General features: G+C 59.1%; 1 protein-coding gene across 2 annotated transcripts in view; it reads right to left on the bottom strand.

The window, feature by feature from the left end:
• Nucleotides 1-17370, bottom strand: part of DENND4B (DENN domain containing 4B) — a 45227-nt gene extending 27857 nt beyond the window's left edge. For both annotated transcript variants that reach the window (XM_056545557.1, XM_056545558.1), the window contains exons 1-4: nt 17169-17370; nt 2726-2893; nt 2212-2525; nt 1878-2130 (exon numbers count right to left, since the gene is read on the bottom strand). In XM_056545557.1, the coding sequence (XP_056401532.1) occupies nt 1878-2130; nt 2212-2504 (546 nt within the window). In that variant the 5' untranslated portion in view covers nt 2505-2525; nt 2726-2893; nt 17169-17370. The remainder of the gene's footprint in view (nt 1-1877; nt 2131-2211; nt 2526-2725; nt 2894-17168) is intronic.
• Nucleotides 17371-19036: the final 1666 nt, after the last annotated feature.

The following is a 19036-nucleotide window of genomic DNA, read 5'->3' as shown; positions in this document are numbered from 1 at the left end:
TGTCTTATCCTCCAGTGCTGCACTCACTATTCTGCTGTTACATCATGTCTTATCCTCCAGAGCTGCACTCACTATTCTGCTGTTACATCATGTCTTATCCTCCAGAGCTGCACTCACTATTCTGCTGTTACATCATGTCTTATCCTCCAGAACTGCACTCACTATTCTGCTGTTACATCATGTCTTATCCTCCAGAGCTGCACTCACTATTCTGCCATTACATCATGTCTTATCCTCCAGAGCTGCACTCACTATTCTGCTGTTACATCGTGTCTAATCCTCCAGTCACCTACAATACTGAACTCACCATTCTGCTGTTACATCATTCATATCTTCAACTCATCTCCTGAGCTGCACTCACTATTCTGCTGTTACATCATGTCTTATCCTCCAGAGCTGCACTCACTATTCTGCTGTTACATCATGTTCTATCCTCCAGAGCTGCACTCACTATTCTGCTGTTACATCATGTCTTATCCTCCAGAGCTGCACTCACTATTCTGCTGTTACATCATGTTCTATCCTCCAGAGCTGCACTCACTATTCTGCTGTTACATCATGTCATCCTCCAGAGCTGCACTCACTATTCTGCTGTTACATCATGTTCTATCCTCCAGAGCTGCACTCACTATTCGGCTGTGACATCACGTCATCCTCCAGAGTTGCACTCACTATTCTGCTGTTACATCATGTCTTATCCTGCAGAGCTGCACTCACTATTCTGCTGTTACATCATGTCTTATCCTCCAGAGCTGCACTCACTATTCTGCTGTTACATCGGGTGTAATCCTCCAGTCACCTACAATACTGAACTCACCATTCTGCTGTTACATCATTCATATCTTCAACTCATCTCCTGAGCTGCACTCACTATTCTGCTGTTACATCATGTCTTATCCTCCAGAGCTGCACTCCATATTCTGCTGTTACATCATGTTCTATCCTCCAGAGCTGCACTCACTATTCTGCTGTTACATCATGTCTTATCCTCCAGAGCTGCACTCACTATTCTGCTGTTACATCGGGTGTAATCCTCCAGTCACCTACAATACTGAACTCACCATTCTGCTGTTACATCATTCATATCTTCAACTCATCTCCTGAGCTGCACTCACTATTCTGCTGTTACATCATGTCTTATCCTCCATAGCTGCACTCCATATTCTGCTGTTACATCATGTTCTATCCTCCAGAGCTGCACTCACTATTCTGCTGTTACATCATGTCTTATCCTCCAGAGCTGCACTCACTATTCTGCTGTTACATCATGTTCTATCCTCCAGAGCTGCACTCACTATTCTGCTGTTACATCATGTTCTATCCTCCAGAGCTGCACTCACTATTCTGCTGTTACATCATGTCATCCTCCAGAGCTGCACTCACTATTCTGCTGTTACATCATGTTCTATCCTCCAGAGCTGCACTCACTATTCTGCTGTGACATCACGTCATCCTCCAGAGTTGCACTCACTATTCTGCTGTTACATTATGTCTTATCCTGCAGAGCTGCACTCACTATTCTGCTGTTATATCATGTCTTACCCTCCAGAGCTGCACTCACTATTCTGCTGTTACATCATGTCTTATCCTCCAGTCACCTCCAAAGCTGTATCTAAAATACACCACAGCAGAAAATGCTACAGAAGCAGTCGGCTGCCAAGCTGTGATTGCAGCTCTGGATGTGACTGGTGGAGGTGACAAGATAAAGAAGCAAAGTGTTTGAACAGGATCATCCTAATATGTTTATACGTAAGCTGTAAGATATGGTGGGGTATAGAGGAAAAGGTAAGGTTGGCATAGGGAGAGAGGTAGTGGGTAAATGGTGAGTGTAAGGTGGGGTACAGGACAATTACCAGTCACACACTGGCACAGCTCACCATGCTGGTGTTAAGGTTTCGATCCACCCTGCAGAAGGTGTGGGGGGTGCTGTCACCTTTGCTGGGACTGATGATACAGATATCCATCACGCCCAGGGTGTTCATCCCCAGCGATTCAGGTGCCCGCTTGTAAGTGAGGAAGGTCTTGGGGTGGCCAGGGGCACCACTACTCAAGTTGGCAGAATGACTGTATGGAGTGGTGTCAATGAGCTGGAAGCCGGGCCGCAGATTCTCCTTACCCTCATAATAGATGCTGGAAAGAGTAGAAGAGGAGACATCTTATTTCCCTTTGCCAATATAGTGCCCACATGTGTCACAACAGGCAGCCCCTCACCCCAACTCCGTGATAGGCGTCTTGTCCCGTCCCCGGCGGTAGCACAGATACATCTGCTGGTTGGTGATGAAGCTGAAGCTGAGGTCGGCCGAGTGGCCCCCGGGGGTCTTCTCGATGCAGGTAAATCCATGAGGCACCTCCTCAGACTGGGATCGGATGATGATGGCCACATCGGTCACTGGTTCTGCTGGCCGCGTCGGTCTCTGGCGGTTCTCCTCCTCCAATGGTCGAGATGTTGGTGTCAATCCGGCGATGAGAAAGTAATCCACCAGCTTTGGGGGTCCCTCCTCCATTATGACTGCATCTCACACACACTGGGGAGACACAAGATGGGGTATGGATTAAGATGGAGCCCTCACAGGCTGGAGATCAGTGGCTGCAGTTGCCCCTTATCTCCCCTCTATTACAGCAGAAGTGTAGAAGGTCTCAGAAGAAGGGGCACCCCTTAGATCCGCTCACTGTCAGGGGGGACACATTTAACAAGGCCACACACAGCGCAGAAGATGAGACTCACCCGGAGATGTCCCCGCCGCTCATCACTTCCTCCCAGATCTTCTCTGTGTGGAGTTCTGCATCTTGTAGAAGGTGGTGAAGAGATTTTGGGTGCGGTGGGTCAGAGCTGGTGATGGAGCGGTGACAGCGAAGGAACCATCAGGGACAACGAGAGGACAGGATGCTGAGGCTAAAAGCGAAAGAGAGTGAAAACAGGAAGCAGGGAAGGAACCCTCCACACCGGCACTTCCTGACCCCGCACAATCACCCAGTCACACAGCAAAAACTGCACACGCAGGGGAAAAGACAGAGAAAGGCGTTCAGGAGGTGCCAACAGTAGGCACTGCCCTCGAAGGCTGACAGACCAAGGGGCACCACACACAGGGGCCTATTGTCTGCACCAGGCATGGCACAAAGTCACTGCTTAAGGGAAGAGAGCAGGTGCCAGGCTACTGCTGCCAGTCTATGGCCTGGCACTGCTTATGTATGGGTAAAAAACTGGGCAGTCTATGGCACAAATACAGAGGAGAGGGCATTTAGAAGTTGCCCCCCCTACTGGACTAGAATTTCTATCTCCTTTAAAAGGCCATGCCAGTGGGCACACAAAAAGATGAAGGGGTTAACTCGGGTAGAACTGGCATGTAGAGAAGCCTGCAGACATTTCTAGGAAACGTAATGATAGTAGAGGGCAGCATGAATGGAGCGGGCGCACCTGTCCTGCGATCTACGTTCTGAGGCCTAAAATAACCCAGAGGTTATAAATACAACCAGAGGCGAAGGAAAGGACATCCGAGCGCAACCACCAACCAGGGACACAGCAGCCGCCAACCAGGGACAGCGCAACCACCAACCAGGGACACAGCAGCCACGAATCAGGGACACAGCAGCCGCCAACCAGGGACAGCGCAACCACCAACCAGGGACACAGCAGCCGCCAACCAGGGACAGCGCAACCACCAACCAGGGACACAGCAGCCGCCAACCAGGGACAGCGCAACCACCAACCAGGGACACAGCAGCCGCCAACCAGGGACAGCGCAACCACCAACCAGGGACACAGCAGCCGCCAGCCAGGGACACAGCAGCCGCCAACCAGGGACACAGCAGCCGCCAACCAGGGACAGCGCAACCACCAGCCAGGGACACAGCAGCCACCAGCCAGGGATACAGCAGCCACCAGCCAGGGACACAGCAGCCACCAGCCAGGGACACAGCAGCCACCAGCTAGGGACAGCGCAACCACCAACCAGGGACAGCGCAACCACCAACCAGGGACACAGCAGCCGCCAACCAGGGACAGCGCAACCACCAACCAGGGACACAGCAGCCGCCAACCAGGGACAGCGCAACCACCAACCAGGGACACAGCAGCCACCAGCCAGGGACAGCGCAACCACCAACCAGGGACAGCGCAACCACCAACCAGGGACACAGCAGCCACCAGCCAGGGACAGCGCAACCACCAACCAGGGACACAGCAACCGCGAACCAGGGACAGCGCAACCACCAACCAGGGACAGCGCAACCACCAGCCAGGGACACAGCAGCCACCAGCCAGGGACAGCGCAACCACCAACCAGGGACAGCGCAACCGCCAACCAGGGACACAGCAGCCGCCAACCAGGGACAGCGCAACCACCAACCAGGGACACAGCAGCCGCCAACCAGGGACAGCGCAACCACCAACCAGGGACACAGCAGCCACCAGCCAGGGACAGCGCAACCACCAACCAGGGACAGCGCAACCACCAACCAGGGACACAGCAGCCACCAGCCAGGGACAGCGCAACCACCAACCAGGGACACAGCAACCGCGAACCAGGGACAGCGCAACCGCCAACCAGGGACACAGCAACCGCCAACCAGGGACAGCGCAACCACCAACCAGGGACACAGCAGCCACCAACCAGGGACACAGCAGCCGCCAACCAGGGACACAGCAGCCGCCAACCAGGGACACAGCAGCCGCCAACCAGGGACAGCGCAACCACCAACCAGGGACACAGCAGCCGCCAACCAGGGACAGCGCAACCACCAACCAGGGACAGCGCAACCACCAACCAGGGACACAGCAGCCGCCAACCAGGGACAGAGCAACCGCCAACCAGGGACACAGCAGCCGCCAACCAGGGACACAGCAGCCGCCAACCAGGGACAGAGCAACCACCAACCAGGGACACAGCAACCACCAACCAGGGACACAGCAACCACCAACCAGGGACACAGCAACCGCGAACCAGGGACAGCGCAAGCACCAACCAGGGACACAGCAGCCGCCAACCAGGGACAGCGCAACCACCAACCAGGGACACAGCAGCCACGAATCAGGGACACAGCAGCCGCCAACCAGGGACAGCGCAACCACCAACCAGGGACACAGCAGCCGCCAACCAGGGACAGCGCAACCACCAACCAGGGACACAGCAGCCGCCAACCAGGGACAGCGCAACCACCAACCAGGGACACAGCAGCCACCAGCCAGGGACAGCGCAACCACCAACCAGGGACACAGCAGCCACCAGCCAGGGACAGCGCAACCACCAACCAGGGACACAGCAGCCGCCAACCAGGGACAGCGCAACCACCAACCAGGGACACAGCAGCCGCCAACCAGGGACAGCGCAACCACCAACCAGGGACACAGCAGCCGCCAGCCAGGGACACAGCAGCCGCCAACCAGGGACACAGCAGCCGCCAACCAGGGACAGCGCAACCACCAGCCAGGGACACAGCAGCCACCAGCCAGGGATACAGCAGCCACCAGCCAGGGACACAGCAGCCACCAGCCAGGGACACAGCAGCCACCAGCCAGGGACAGCGCAACCACCAACCAGGGACAGCGCAACCACCAACCAGGGACACAGCAGCCGCCAACCAGGGACAGCGCAACCACCAACCAGGGACACAGCAGCCGCCAACCAGGGACAGCGCAACCACCAACCAGGGACACAGCAGCCACCAGCCAGGGACAGCGCAACCACCAACCAGGGACAGCGCAACCACCAACCAGGGACACAGCAGCCACCAGCCAGGGACAGCGCAACCACCAACCAGGGACACAGCAACCGCGAACCAGGGACAGCGCAACCACCAACCAGGGACAGCGCAACCACCAGCCAGGGACACAGCAGCCACCAGCCAGGGACAGCGCAACCACCAACCAGGGACAGCGCAACCGCCAACCAGGGACACAGCAGCCGCCAACCAGGGACAGCGCAACCACCAACCAGGGACACAGCAGCCGCCAACCAGGGACAGCGCAACCACCAACCAGGGACACAGCAGCCACCAGCCAGGTACAGCGCAACCACCAACCAGGGACAGCGCAACCACCAACCAGGGACACAGCAGCCACCAGCCAGGGACAGCGCAACCACCAACCAGGGACACAGCAACCGCGAACCAGGGACAGCGCAACCACCAACCAGGGACACAGCAACCGCCAACCAGGGACAGCGCAACCACCAACCAGGGACACAGCAGCCACCAACCAGGGACAGCGCAACCACCAACCAGGGACACAGCAGCCACCAACCAGGGACAGCGCAACCACCAACCAGGGACACAGCAACCGCGAACCAGGGACAGCGCAACCACCAAACAGGGACAGCGCAACCACCAGCCAGGGACACAGCAGCCACCAGCCAGGGACAGCGCAACCACCAACCAGGGACAGCGCAACCACCAACCAGGGACACAGCAGCCGCCAACCAGGGACAGCGCAACCACCAACCAGGGACACAGCAGCCGCCAACCAGGGACAGCGCAACCACCAACCAGGGACACAGCAGCCACCAACCAGGGACAGTGCAACCACCAACCAGGGACACAGTAGCCACCAACCAGGGACAGCGCAACCACCAACCAGAGACACAGCAACCGCGAACCAGGGACAGCGCAACCGCCAACCAGAGACACAGCAACCGCCAACCAGGGACAGCGCAACCGCCAACCAGGGACACAGAAGCCGCGAACCAGCGACAGAGCAGCGGCGAACCAGCGACAGAGCAGCGGCGAACCAGCGACAGAGCAGCGGCGAACCAGCGACAGAGCAGCGGCGAACCAGCGACAGAGCAGCGGCGAACCAGCGACAGAGCAGCGGCGAACCAGCGACAGAGCAGCGGCGAACCAGCGACAGAGCAGCGGCGAACCAGCGACAGAGCAGCGGCGAACCAGCGACAGAGCAGCGGCGAACCAGCGACAGAGCAGCGGCGAACCAGCGACAGAGCAGCGGCGAACCAGCGACAGAGCAGCGGCGAACCAGCGCCAGAGCAGCGGCGAACCAGCGCCAGAGCAGCGGCGAACCAGCGCCAGAGCAGCGGCGAACCAGCGCCAGAGCAGCGGCGAACCAGCGCCAGAGCAGCGGCGAACCAGCGCCAGAGCAGCGGCGAACCAGCGACAGAGCAGCGGCGAACCAGCGACAGAGCAGCGGCGAACCAGCGACAGAGCAGCGGCGAACCAGCGACAGAGCAGCGGCGAACCAGCGACAGAGCAGCGGCGAACCAGCGACAGAGCAGCGGCGAACCAGCGACAGAGCAGCGGCGAACCAGCGACAGAGCAGCGGCGAACCAGCGACAGAGCAGCGGCGAACCAGCGACAGAGCAGCGGCGAACCAGCGACAGAGCAGCGGCGAACCAGCGACAGAGCAGCGGCGAACCAGCGACAGAGCAGCGGCGAACCAGCGACAGAGCAGCGGCGAACCAGCGACAGAGCAGCGGCGAACCAGCGACAGAGCAGCGGCGAACCAGCGACAGAGCAGCGGCGAACCAGCGACAGAGCAGCGGCGAACCAGCGACAGAGCAGCGGCGAACCAGCGAGAGAGCAGCGGCGAACCAGCGAGAGAGCAGCGGCGAACCAGCGAGAGAGCAGCCGCCAACCAGCGAGAGAGCAGCCGCCAACCAGCGAGAGAGCAGCCGCCAACCAGCGAGAGAGCAGCCGCCAACCAGCGACACAGCAGCCGCCAACCAGCGACACAGCAGCCGCCAACCAGCGACACAGCAGCCGCCAACCAGCGACACAGCAGCCTCAAACCAGAGACACAGCAGCCGCCAACCAAGGACAGCGCAACATCGAACCAGGGACAGCGCAACCACCAACCAGGGACACAGCAGCCGCAAACCAGGGACACAGCAGCCGCAAATCAGAGACACAGCAGCCGCCAACCAGGAACAGCAGCCGCCAACCAGGGACAGCACAACCACCAACCAGCGACAGAGCAGCCGCGAACCAGCGACAGAGCAGCCGCGAACCAGCGACAGAGCAGCCGCGAACCAGCGACAGAGCAGCCGCGAACCAGCGACAGAGCAGCCGCGAACCAGCGACAGAGCAGCCGCGAACCAGCGACAGAGCAGCCGCGAACCAGCGACAGAGCAACCGCCAACCAGCGACAGAGCAGCCGCGATCCAGCGACAGAGCAGCCGCGAACCAGCGACAGAGCAGCCGCGAACCAGCGACAGAGCAGCCGCGAACCAGCGACAGAGCAGCCGCGAACCAGCGACAGAGCAGCCGCGAACCAGCGACAGAGCAGCCGCGAACCAGCGACAGAGCAGCCGCGAACCAGCGACAGAGCAGCCGCGAACCAGCGACAGAGCAGCCGCGAACCAGCGACAGAGCAGCCGCGAACCAGCGACAGAGCAGCCGCGAACCAGCGACAGAGCAGCCGCGAACCAGCGACAGAGCAGCCGCGAACCAGCGACAGAGCAGCCGCGAACCAGCGACAGAGCAGCCGCGATCCAGCGACAGAGCAGCCGCGAACCAGCGACAGAGCAGCCGCCAACCAGCGACAGAGCAGCCGCGATCCAGCGACAGAGCAGCCGCGAACCAGCGACAGAGCAGCCGCGAACCAGCGACAGAGCAGCCGCGAACCAGCGACAGAGCAGCCGCGAACCAGCGACAGAGCAGCCGCGAACCAGCGACAGAGCAGCCGCGAACCAGCGACAGAGCAGCCGCGAACCAGCGACAGAGCAGCCGCGAACCAGCGACAGAGCAGCCGCGAACCAGCGACAGAGCAGCCGCGAACCAGCGACAGAGCAGCCGCGAACCAGCGACAGAGCAGCCGCGAACCAGCGACAGAGCAGCCGCGAACCAGCGACAGAGCAGCCGCGAACCAGCGACAGAGCAGCCGCGAACCAGCGACAGAGCAGCCGCGAACCAGCGACAGAGCAGCCGCGAACCAGCGACAGAGCAGCCGCGAACCAGCGACAGAGCAGCCGCGAACCAGCGACAGAGCAGCCGCGAACCAGCGACAGAGCAGCCGCGATCCAGCGACAGAGCAGCCGCGAACCAGCGACAGAGCAGCCGCCAACCAGCGACAGAGCAGCCGCCAACCAGCGACAGAGCAGCCGCCAACCAGCGACACAGCAGCCGCCAACCAGCGACACAGCAGCCGCCAACCAGCGACACAGCAGCCGCCAACCAGCGACACAGCAGCCTCAAACCAGCGACACAGCAGCCTCAAACCAGAGACACAGCAGCCGCCAACCAAGGACAGCGCAACCACCAACCAGGGACAGCAGCCGCAAACCAGGGACAGCGCAGCCGCGAACCAGGGACAGCGCAGCCGCGAACCAGGGACAGCGCAGCCGCGAACCAGGGACAGCGCAGCCGCGAACCAGGGACAGCGCAGCCGCGAACCAGGGACAGCGCAGCCGCGAACCAGGGACAGCGCAGCCGCGAACCAGGGACAGCGCAGCCGCGAACCAGGGACAGCGCAGCCGCGAACCAGGGACAGCGCAGCCGCGAACCAGGGACAGCGCAGCCGCGAACCAGGGACAGCGCAGCCGCGAACCAGGGACAGCGCAGCCGCGAACCAGGGACAGCGCAGCCGCGAACCAGGGACAGCGCAGCCGCGAACCAGGGACAGCGCAGCCGCGAACCAGGGACAGCGCAGCCGCGAACCAGGGACAGCGCAGCCGCGAACCAGGGACAGCGCAGCCGCGAACCAGGGACAGCGCAGCCGCGAACCAGGGACAGCGCAGCATCGAACCAGGGACAGCGCAGCATCGAACCAGGGACAGCGCAGCATCGAACCAGGGACAGCGCAGCATCGAACCAGGGACAGCGCAGCATCGAACCAGGGACAGCGCAGCATCGAACCAGGGACAGCGCAGCATCGAACCAGGGACAGCGCAGCATCGAACCAGGGACGGAGCAGCATCGAACCAGGGACGGCGCAGCCACGAACCAGGGACGGCGCAGCCACGAACCAGGGACGGCGCAGCCACGAACCAGGGACGGCGCAGCCACGAACCAGGGACAGCGCAGCCACGAACCAGGGACAGCGCAGCCACGAACCAGGGACAGCGCAGCCACGAACCAGGGACAGCGCAGCCACGAACCAGGGACAGCGCAGCCACGAACCAGGGACAGCGCAGCCACGAACCAGGGACAGCGCAGCCACGAACCAGGGACAGCGCAGCCACGAACCAGGGACAGCGCAGCCACGAACCAGGGACAGCGCAGCCACGAACCAGGGACAGCGCAGCCACGAACCAGGGACAGCGCAGCCACGAACCAGGGACACAGCAGGCGCAAATCAGTGAAAGAGCAGCCTCGAACCAGGGACAGAGCAGCCGCGAACCAGGGACAGCGCAACCACCAACCAGGGACAGCGCAACCACCAACCAGGGACACAGCAGCCGTGAACCAGGGACAGCGCAGCCTTGAACCAGGGACAGCGCAGCCTCAAACCAGGGACAGCGCAGCATCGAACCAGGGACAGCGCCGCATCGAACCAGGGACAGCGCAGCATCGAACCAGGGACAGCGCAGCATCGAACCAGGGACAGCGCAGCATCGAACCAGGGACAGTGCAACCACCAACCAGCAAAAGAGCAGCCACGAACCAGGGACAGAGCAGCCACGAACCAGCAAAAGAGCAGCCACGAACCAGGGACAGAGCAGCCACGAACCAGCAAAAGAGCAGCCACGAACCAGGGACAGAGCAGCCACGAACCAGGGACAGAGCAGCCGTGAACCAGCGACAGAGCAGCCGCGAACCAGCGACAGAGCAGCCGCGAACCAGCGACAGAGCAGCTGTGAACCAGCAACAAACGCGAACCAGCAAAAGAGCAGCCTCAAACCAGGCACAGAGCAGCCACTGACCAGCGACAGAGCAGCCGCGAACCAGGGACAGAGCAGCCGCCGACCAGCGACAGAGCAGCCGGGAACCAGCGACAGAGCAGCCGGGAACCAGCGACAGAGCAGCCGGGAACCAGCGACAGAGCAGCCGGGAACCAGCGACAGAGCAGCCGGGAACCAGCGACAGAGCAGCCGCCGACCAGCGACAGAGCAGCCGCCGACCAGCGACAGAGCAGCCGCCGACCACTGCGCCCCGAGAATAGGACTGCACCCCCAACACCTCACATCCTGACTGCACCCCGAGAATAGGACTACACCCCCAACACCTCACTTCCTGACTGCAACCCGAGAATAGGACTACACCCCCCCCACACATAACATCCTGACTGCACCCCGAGAATAGGACTACACCCCCCCACACATAACATCCTGACTGCACCCCGAGAATAGGAATGCACCCCCCCACACCTCACATCCTGACTGCACCCCGAGAATAGGACTGCACCCCCCACACCTCACATCCTGACTGCACCCCGAGAATAGGACTGCACCCCGAGAATAGGACTGCACCCCCCACACCTCACATCCTGACTGCACCCTGAGAATAGGATTGCACCCCCAACACATCACATCCTGACTGCACCCCGAGAATAGGACTACACCCCCACACCTCACCAGGGACACAGCAGCCTCGAACCAGGGACAGAGCAGCCGCGAACCAGGGACAGAGCAGCCGCGAACCAGGGACAGCGCAACCACCAACCAGGGACACAGCAGCCGTGAACCAGGGACAGCGCAGCCTCGAACCAGGGACAGCGCAGCATCGAACCAGGGACAGTGCAACCACCAACCAGGGACACAGCAGCCACGAACCACGGACACAGCACCCGCGAACCAGCGACAGAGCAGCCACGAACCAGCAAAAGAGCAGCCATGAACCAGGGACAGAGCAACCGCGAATCAGTGACAGAGCAGCCGTGAACCAGGGACAGAGCAGCCGTGAACCAGGGACAGAGCAGCCGCTCAACACTGCGCCCCGAGAATAGGACTGCACCCCCAACACCTCACATCCTGACTGCACCCCGAGAATAGGACTACACCCCCCCACACATAACATCCTGACTGCACCCCGAGAATAGGACTGCACCCCCCACACATAACATCCTGACTGCACCCCGAGAATAGGACTGCACCCCCAACACCGCACATCCTGACTGCACCCCGAGAATAGGACTACACCCCCCCACACATAACATCCTGACTGCACCCCGAGAATAGGACTGCACCCCCCCACACCTCACATCCTGACTGCACCCCGAGAATAGGACTGCACCCCAAACACCTCACATCCTGACTGCACCCCGAGAATAGGACTGCACCCCCAACACATCATATCCTGACTGCACCCCGAGAATAGGACTGCACCCCGCCCCCACACCTCACATCCTGACTGCACCCCGAGAATAGGACTGCACCCCCCACACCTCACATCCTGACTGCACCCCGAGAATAGGACTGCACCCCCCAGACCTCCCATCCTGACTGCACCCCGAGAATAGGACTAAACCCCCCCCCACACCTCACATCCTGACTGCACCCCCAACACATCACATCCTGACTGCACCCCGAGAATAGGACTGCACCCCGAGAATAGGACTGCACCCCCGACACCTCACATCCTGACTGCACCCCGAGAATAGGACTGCCCCCCCACACACCTCCCATCCTGACTGCACCCCGAGAATAGGACTGCACCCCCAACACCTCCCATCCTGACTGCACCCCGAGAATAGGACTGCACCCCCCCACACATCACATCCTGACTGCACCCCGAGAATAGGACTTCACCCCCAACACATCACATCCTGACTGCACCCCGAGAATAGGACTGCACCCCCCCCAACACCTCACATCCTGACTGCACCCCGAGAATAGGACTGCACCCCCCCACATCACATCCTGACTGCACCCCGAGAATAGGACTGCACCCCCCACACATAACATCCTGACTGCACCCCGAGAATAGGACTGCACCCCCAACACATCACATCCTGACTGCACCCCGAGAATAGGACTGCACCCCCCAACACCTCACATCCTGACTGCACCCCGAGAATAGGACTGCACCCCCCCCACACCTCACATCCTGACTGCACCCCGAGAATAGGACTGCACCCCCCAACACCTCACATCCTGACTGCACCCCGAGAATAGGACTGCACCCCCCAACACCTCACATCCTGACTGCACCCCGAGAATAGGACTGCACCCCCCACACATCACATCCTGACTACACCCTGAGAATAGGACTGCACCCCCCACATCTCACATCCTGACTGCACCCCGAGAATAGGACTGCACCCCCCACACCTCACATCCTGACTTCCCCCCCGAGAATAAGACTGCACCCCCCACACATCACATCCTGACTGCACCCCGAGAATAGGACTGCACCCCCCAACACATCACATCCTGACTGCACCCCGAGAATAGGACTGCACCCCCCAACACCTCACATCCTGACTGCACCCCGAGAATAGGACTGCACCCCCCAACACCTCACATCCTGACTGCACCCCGAGAATAGGACTGCACCCCCCACACCTCACATCCTGACTGCACCCCGAGAATAGGACTGCACTCCCCCAACACCTCACATCCTGACTGCACCCCGGGAATAGGACTGCACCCCCCCACACATCACATCCTGACTGCACCCCGAGAATAGGACTGCACCCCCCACCTCACATCCTGACTGCACCCCGAGAATAGGACTGCACCCCCCAACACATCACATCCTGACTGCACCCCGAGAATAGGACTGCACCCCCAACACATCACATCCTGACTGCACCCTGAGAATAGGACTGCACCCCCAACACATCACATCCTGACTGCACCCCGAGAATAGGACTGCACCCCCCACACCTCACATCCTGACTGCACCCCGAGAATAGGACTGCACCCCCCACACCTCACATCCTGACTGCACCCCGAGAATAGGACTGCACCCCCCAACACCTCACATCCTGACTGCACCCCGAGAATAGGACTGCACCCCCCACACCTCACATCCTGACTGCACCCCGAGAATAGGACTGCACTCCCCCAACACCTCACATCCTGACTGCACCCCAAGAATAGGACTGCACCCCCCCCACACATCACATCCTGACTGCACTCCGAGAATAGGACTGCACCCCCCACACATCACATCCTGACTGCACCCCAAGAATAGGACTGCACCCCCAACACCTCACATCCTGACTGCACCCCGAGAATAGGACTAAACCCCCAACACCTCACATCCTGACTGCACCCCGAGAATAGGACTGCACCCCCAACACCTCACATCCTGACTGCACCCCGAGAATAGGACTGCACCCCCAACACCTCACATCCTGACTGCACCCCGAGAATAGGACTGCACCCCCCACACCTCACATCCTGACTGCACCCCGAGAATAGGACTGCACCCCCCAACACATCACATCCTGACTGCACCCCGAGAATAGAACTGCACCCCCCCCACACATAACATCCTGACTGCACCCCGAGAATAGGACTGCACCCCCCCACACCTCACATCCTGACTGCACCCCGAGAATAGGACTGCACCCCCAACACCTCACATCCTGACTGCACCCCGAGAATAGGACTGCACCCCCCAACACCTCACATCCTGACTGCACCCCCCAACACATCACATCCTGACTGCACCCCGAGAATAGGACTGCACCCCCAACACCTCACATCCTGACTGCACCCCGAGAATAGGACTGCACCCCCCCACACATAACATCCTGACTGCACCCCGAGAATAGGACTGCACCCCCCCACACCTCACATCCTGACTGCACCCCAAGAATAGGACTGCCCCCCCACACCTCACATCCTGACTGCACCCCGAGAATAGGACTGCACCCCCCCACACATAACATCCTGACTGCACCCCGAGAATAGGACTGCACCCCGAGAATAGGACTGCACCCCCCCACACATAACATCCTGACTGCACCCCGAGAATAGGACTGCACCCCCCACACCTCACATCCTGACTGCACCCCGAGAATAGGACTGCACCCCCCACACCTCACATCCTGACTGCACCCCGAGAATAGGACTGCACCCCCCCACACATCACATCCTGACTGCACCCCGAGAATAGGACTGCACCCCCCAAAACATCACATCCTGACTGCACCCCGAGAATAGGACTGCACCCCCCACACCTCACATCCTGACTGCACCCCGAGAATAGGACTGCACCCCCAACACATCACATCCTGACTGCACCCCGAGAATAGGACTGCACCCCCCAACACCTCACATCCTGACTGCACCCCGAGAATAGGACTGCACCCCCCACACCTCACATCCTGACTGCACCCCGAGAATAGGACTGCACCCCCAACACATCACATCCTGACTGCACCCCGAGAATAGGACTGCACCCCCCACACCTCACATCCTGACTGCACCCCGAGAATAGGACTGCACCCCCAACACATCACATCCTGACTGCACCCCGAGAATAGGACTGCACCCCCCCACACCTCACATCCTGACTGCACCCCGAGAATAGGACTGCACCCCCCACACCTCACATCCTGACTGCACCCCGAGAATAGCACTGCACCCCCAACACTTCACATCCTGACTGCACCCCGAGAATAGGACTGCACCCCCAACACATCACATCCTGACTGCACCCCGAGAATAGGACTGCACCCCCCCACACCTCACATCCTGACTGCACCCCGAGAATAGCACTGCACCCCCAACACTTCACATCCTGACTGCACCCCGAGAATAGGACTGCATCCCCCAACACCTCACATCCTGACTGCACCTCGAGAATAGGACTGCACCCCCCCACACATCACATCCTGACTGCACCCGAGAATAGGACTGCACCCCCCAAAACATCACATCCTGACTGCACCCCGAGAATAGGACTGCACCCCCCACACCTCACATCCTGACTGCACCCCGAGAATAGGACTGCACCCCCCACACCTCACATCCTGACTGCACCCCGAGAATAGGACTGCACCCCCCAACACATCACATCCTGACTGCACCCCGAGAATAGGACTGCACCCCCCACACATCACATCCTGACTGCACCCCGAGAATAGAACTGCACCCCCCACACCTCACATCCTGACTGCACCCCGAGAATAGGACTGCACCCCCCAAAACATCACATCCTGACTGCACCCTGAGAATAGGACTAAACCCCCAACACCTCCCATCCTGACTGCACCCCGAGAATAGCACTGCACCCCCAACACTTCACATCCTGACTGCACCCCGAGAATAGGACTGCACCCCCCAACACCTCACATCCTGACTGCACCCCGAGAATAGGACTGCACCCCCCACACCTCACATCCTGACTGCACCCCGAGAATAGGACTGCACCCCCCCCACACATCACATCCTGACTGCACCCCGAGAATAGGACTGCACCCCCCAAACACCTCACATCCTGACTGCACCCCGAGAATAGGACTGCACCCCCCAACACATCACATCCTGACTGCACCCCGAGAATAGGACTGCACCCCGAGAATAGGACTGCACCCCCCACACATCACATCCTGACTGCACCCCAAGAATAGGACTGCACCCCCCAACACATCACATCCTGACTGCACCCCGAGAATAGGACTGCACCCCCCAACACCTCACATCCTGACTGCACCCCGAGAATAGGACTGCACCCCCCACACCTCACATCCTGACTGCACCCCGAGAATAGGACTGCACCCCCAACACCTCACATCCTGACTGCACCCCGAGAATAGGACTGCACTCCCCCAACACCTCACATCCTGACTGCACCCCGAGAATAGGACTGCACCCCCAACACCTCACATCCTGACTGCACCCCGAGAATAGGACTGCACCCCCCAACACCTCACATCCTGACTGCACCCCGAGAATAGGACTGCACCCCCCAACACCTCACATCCTGACTGCACCCCGAGAATAGGACTGCACCCCCCAACACCTCACATCCTGACTGCACCCCGAGAATAGGACTGCACCCCCCAACACATCACATCCTGACTGCACCCCGAGAATAGGACTGCACCCCCCAACACCTCACATCCTGACTGCACCTCGAGAATAGGACTGCACCCCCAACACCTCACATCCTGACTGCACCCCGAGAATAGGACTGCACCCCCCAACACCTCACATCCTGACTGCACCCCGAGAATAGGACTGCACCCCCCCACACATCACATCCTAACTGCACCCCGAGAATAGGACTGCCTCCCCCCCCCTTGACTGTCCCCCTCAGGCTACATACCCCTCACATTCTCACCTACCACAGACCCCCTCATTCTCTGTACCTCTGCCCCACACACATACCCCTGTACTCCGGCCCGGTGTCCCTCCAGTCTCCTCACATTCCCGGCTCCTCCGGGTGACAGCCGCTGTTTTCGTTGCTGTCAGTCAGACCACCATAGAGCTGTCATAGAGGGGCTACAGGTCACCATAGAGACGTCAGGCAGGGAAAGGATGGCCGACGTTACCATGGGGATTGGCGGGATGTGGTAGAAGCTAGAACGGAGTGCGTAAGAGGAATTTTGACGTCACAGTCACATGATGATCACGTGGCCCTTTGCATTAGGTAAAGGCTAAATACTGAACTCGCTGAGGAATGTCACGTGACTCAGGGGCATGGCGATGTGTGAAACACAGGCTTATTGTAGTATGGGGCAGTCGTTATGGTATTTACATGGGACTGTATGCTGGGGCAGTCGTTATGGTATTTACATGGGACTGTATGCTGGGGGGAGTGATGGTATTTACATGGGACTGTATGCTGGGGGAGTGATGATATTTACATGGGACTGTATGCTGGGGGGAGTGATGATATTTACATGGGACTGTATGCTGGGAGGGATGGTATTTACATGGGACTGTATGCTGGGGGGGAGTGATGATATTTACATGGGACTGTATGCTGGGGGGGAGTGATGATATTTACATGGGACTGTATGCTGGGAGTGATGATATTTACATGGGACTGTATGCTGGGGGGGAGTGATGATATTTACATGGGACTGTATGCTGGGGCAGTCGTTATGGTATTTACATGGGACTGTATGCTGGGGGGAGTGATGATATTTACATGGGACTGTATGCTGGGAGTGATGGTATTTACATGGGACTGTATGCTGGGGGGAGTGATGGTATTTACATGGGACTGTATGCTGGGGGGAGTGATGGTATTTACATGGGACTGTATGCTGGGGGAGTGATGGTATTTACATGGGACTGTATGCTGGGGGAGTGATGGTATTTACATGGGACTGTATGCTGGGGAGTGATGGTATTTACATGGGACTGTATGCTGGGGGGAGTGATGGTATTTACATGGGACTGTATGCTGGGGCAGTCGTTATGGTATTTACATGGGACTGTATGCTGGGGGGAGTGATGATATTTACATGGGACTGTATGCTGGGAGTGATGGTATTTACATGGGACTGTATGCTGGGGGGAGTGATGATATTTACATGGGACTGTATGCTGGGGGAGTGATGGTATTTACATGGGACTGTATGCTGGGGAGTGATGGTATTTACATGGGACTGTATGCTGGGGGGAGTGATGGTATTTACATGGGACTGTATGCTGGGGCAGTCGTTATGGTATTTACATGGGACTGTATGCTGGGGGGAGTGATGGTATTTACATTGGACTGTATGCTGGGGGGAGTGATGGTATTTACATGGGACTGTATGCTGGGGGAGTGATGGTATTTACATGGGACTGTATGCTGGGGGAGTGATGATATTTACATGGGACTGTATGCTGGGGGGAGTGATGATATTTACATGGGACTGTATGCTGAGAGTGATGATATTTACATGGGACTGTATGCTGGGGGAGTGATGATATTTACATGGGACTGTATGCTGGGAGGGATGGTATTTACATGGGACTGTATGCTGGGGGGGAGTGATGATATTTACATGGGACTGTATGCTGGGGGGGAGTGATGATATTTACATGGGACTGTATGCTGGGGGGGAGTGATGATATTTACATGGGACTGTATGCTGGGGGGGAGTGATGATATTTACATGGGACTGTATGCTGGGAGTGATGATATTTACATGGGACTGTATGCTGGGGGGGAGTGATGATATTTACATGGGACTGTATGCTGGGGCAGTCGTTATGGTATTTACATGGGACTGTATGCTGGGGGGAGTGATGATATTTAC

This window comes from Hyla sarda, chromosome 11 (genome assembly GCF_029499605.1).
Source record: "Hyla sarda isolate aHylSar1 chromosome 11, aHylSar1.hap1, whole genome shotgun sequence".
Classification (NCBI taxonomy): Eukaryota; Metazoa; Chordata; class Amphibia; order Anura; family Hylidae; genus Hyla; species Hyla sarda.
Note: the sequence above shows the minus strand (reverse complement) of the source record. Positions and strands in the feature narration are given on the sequence as shown.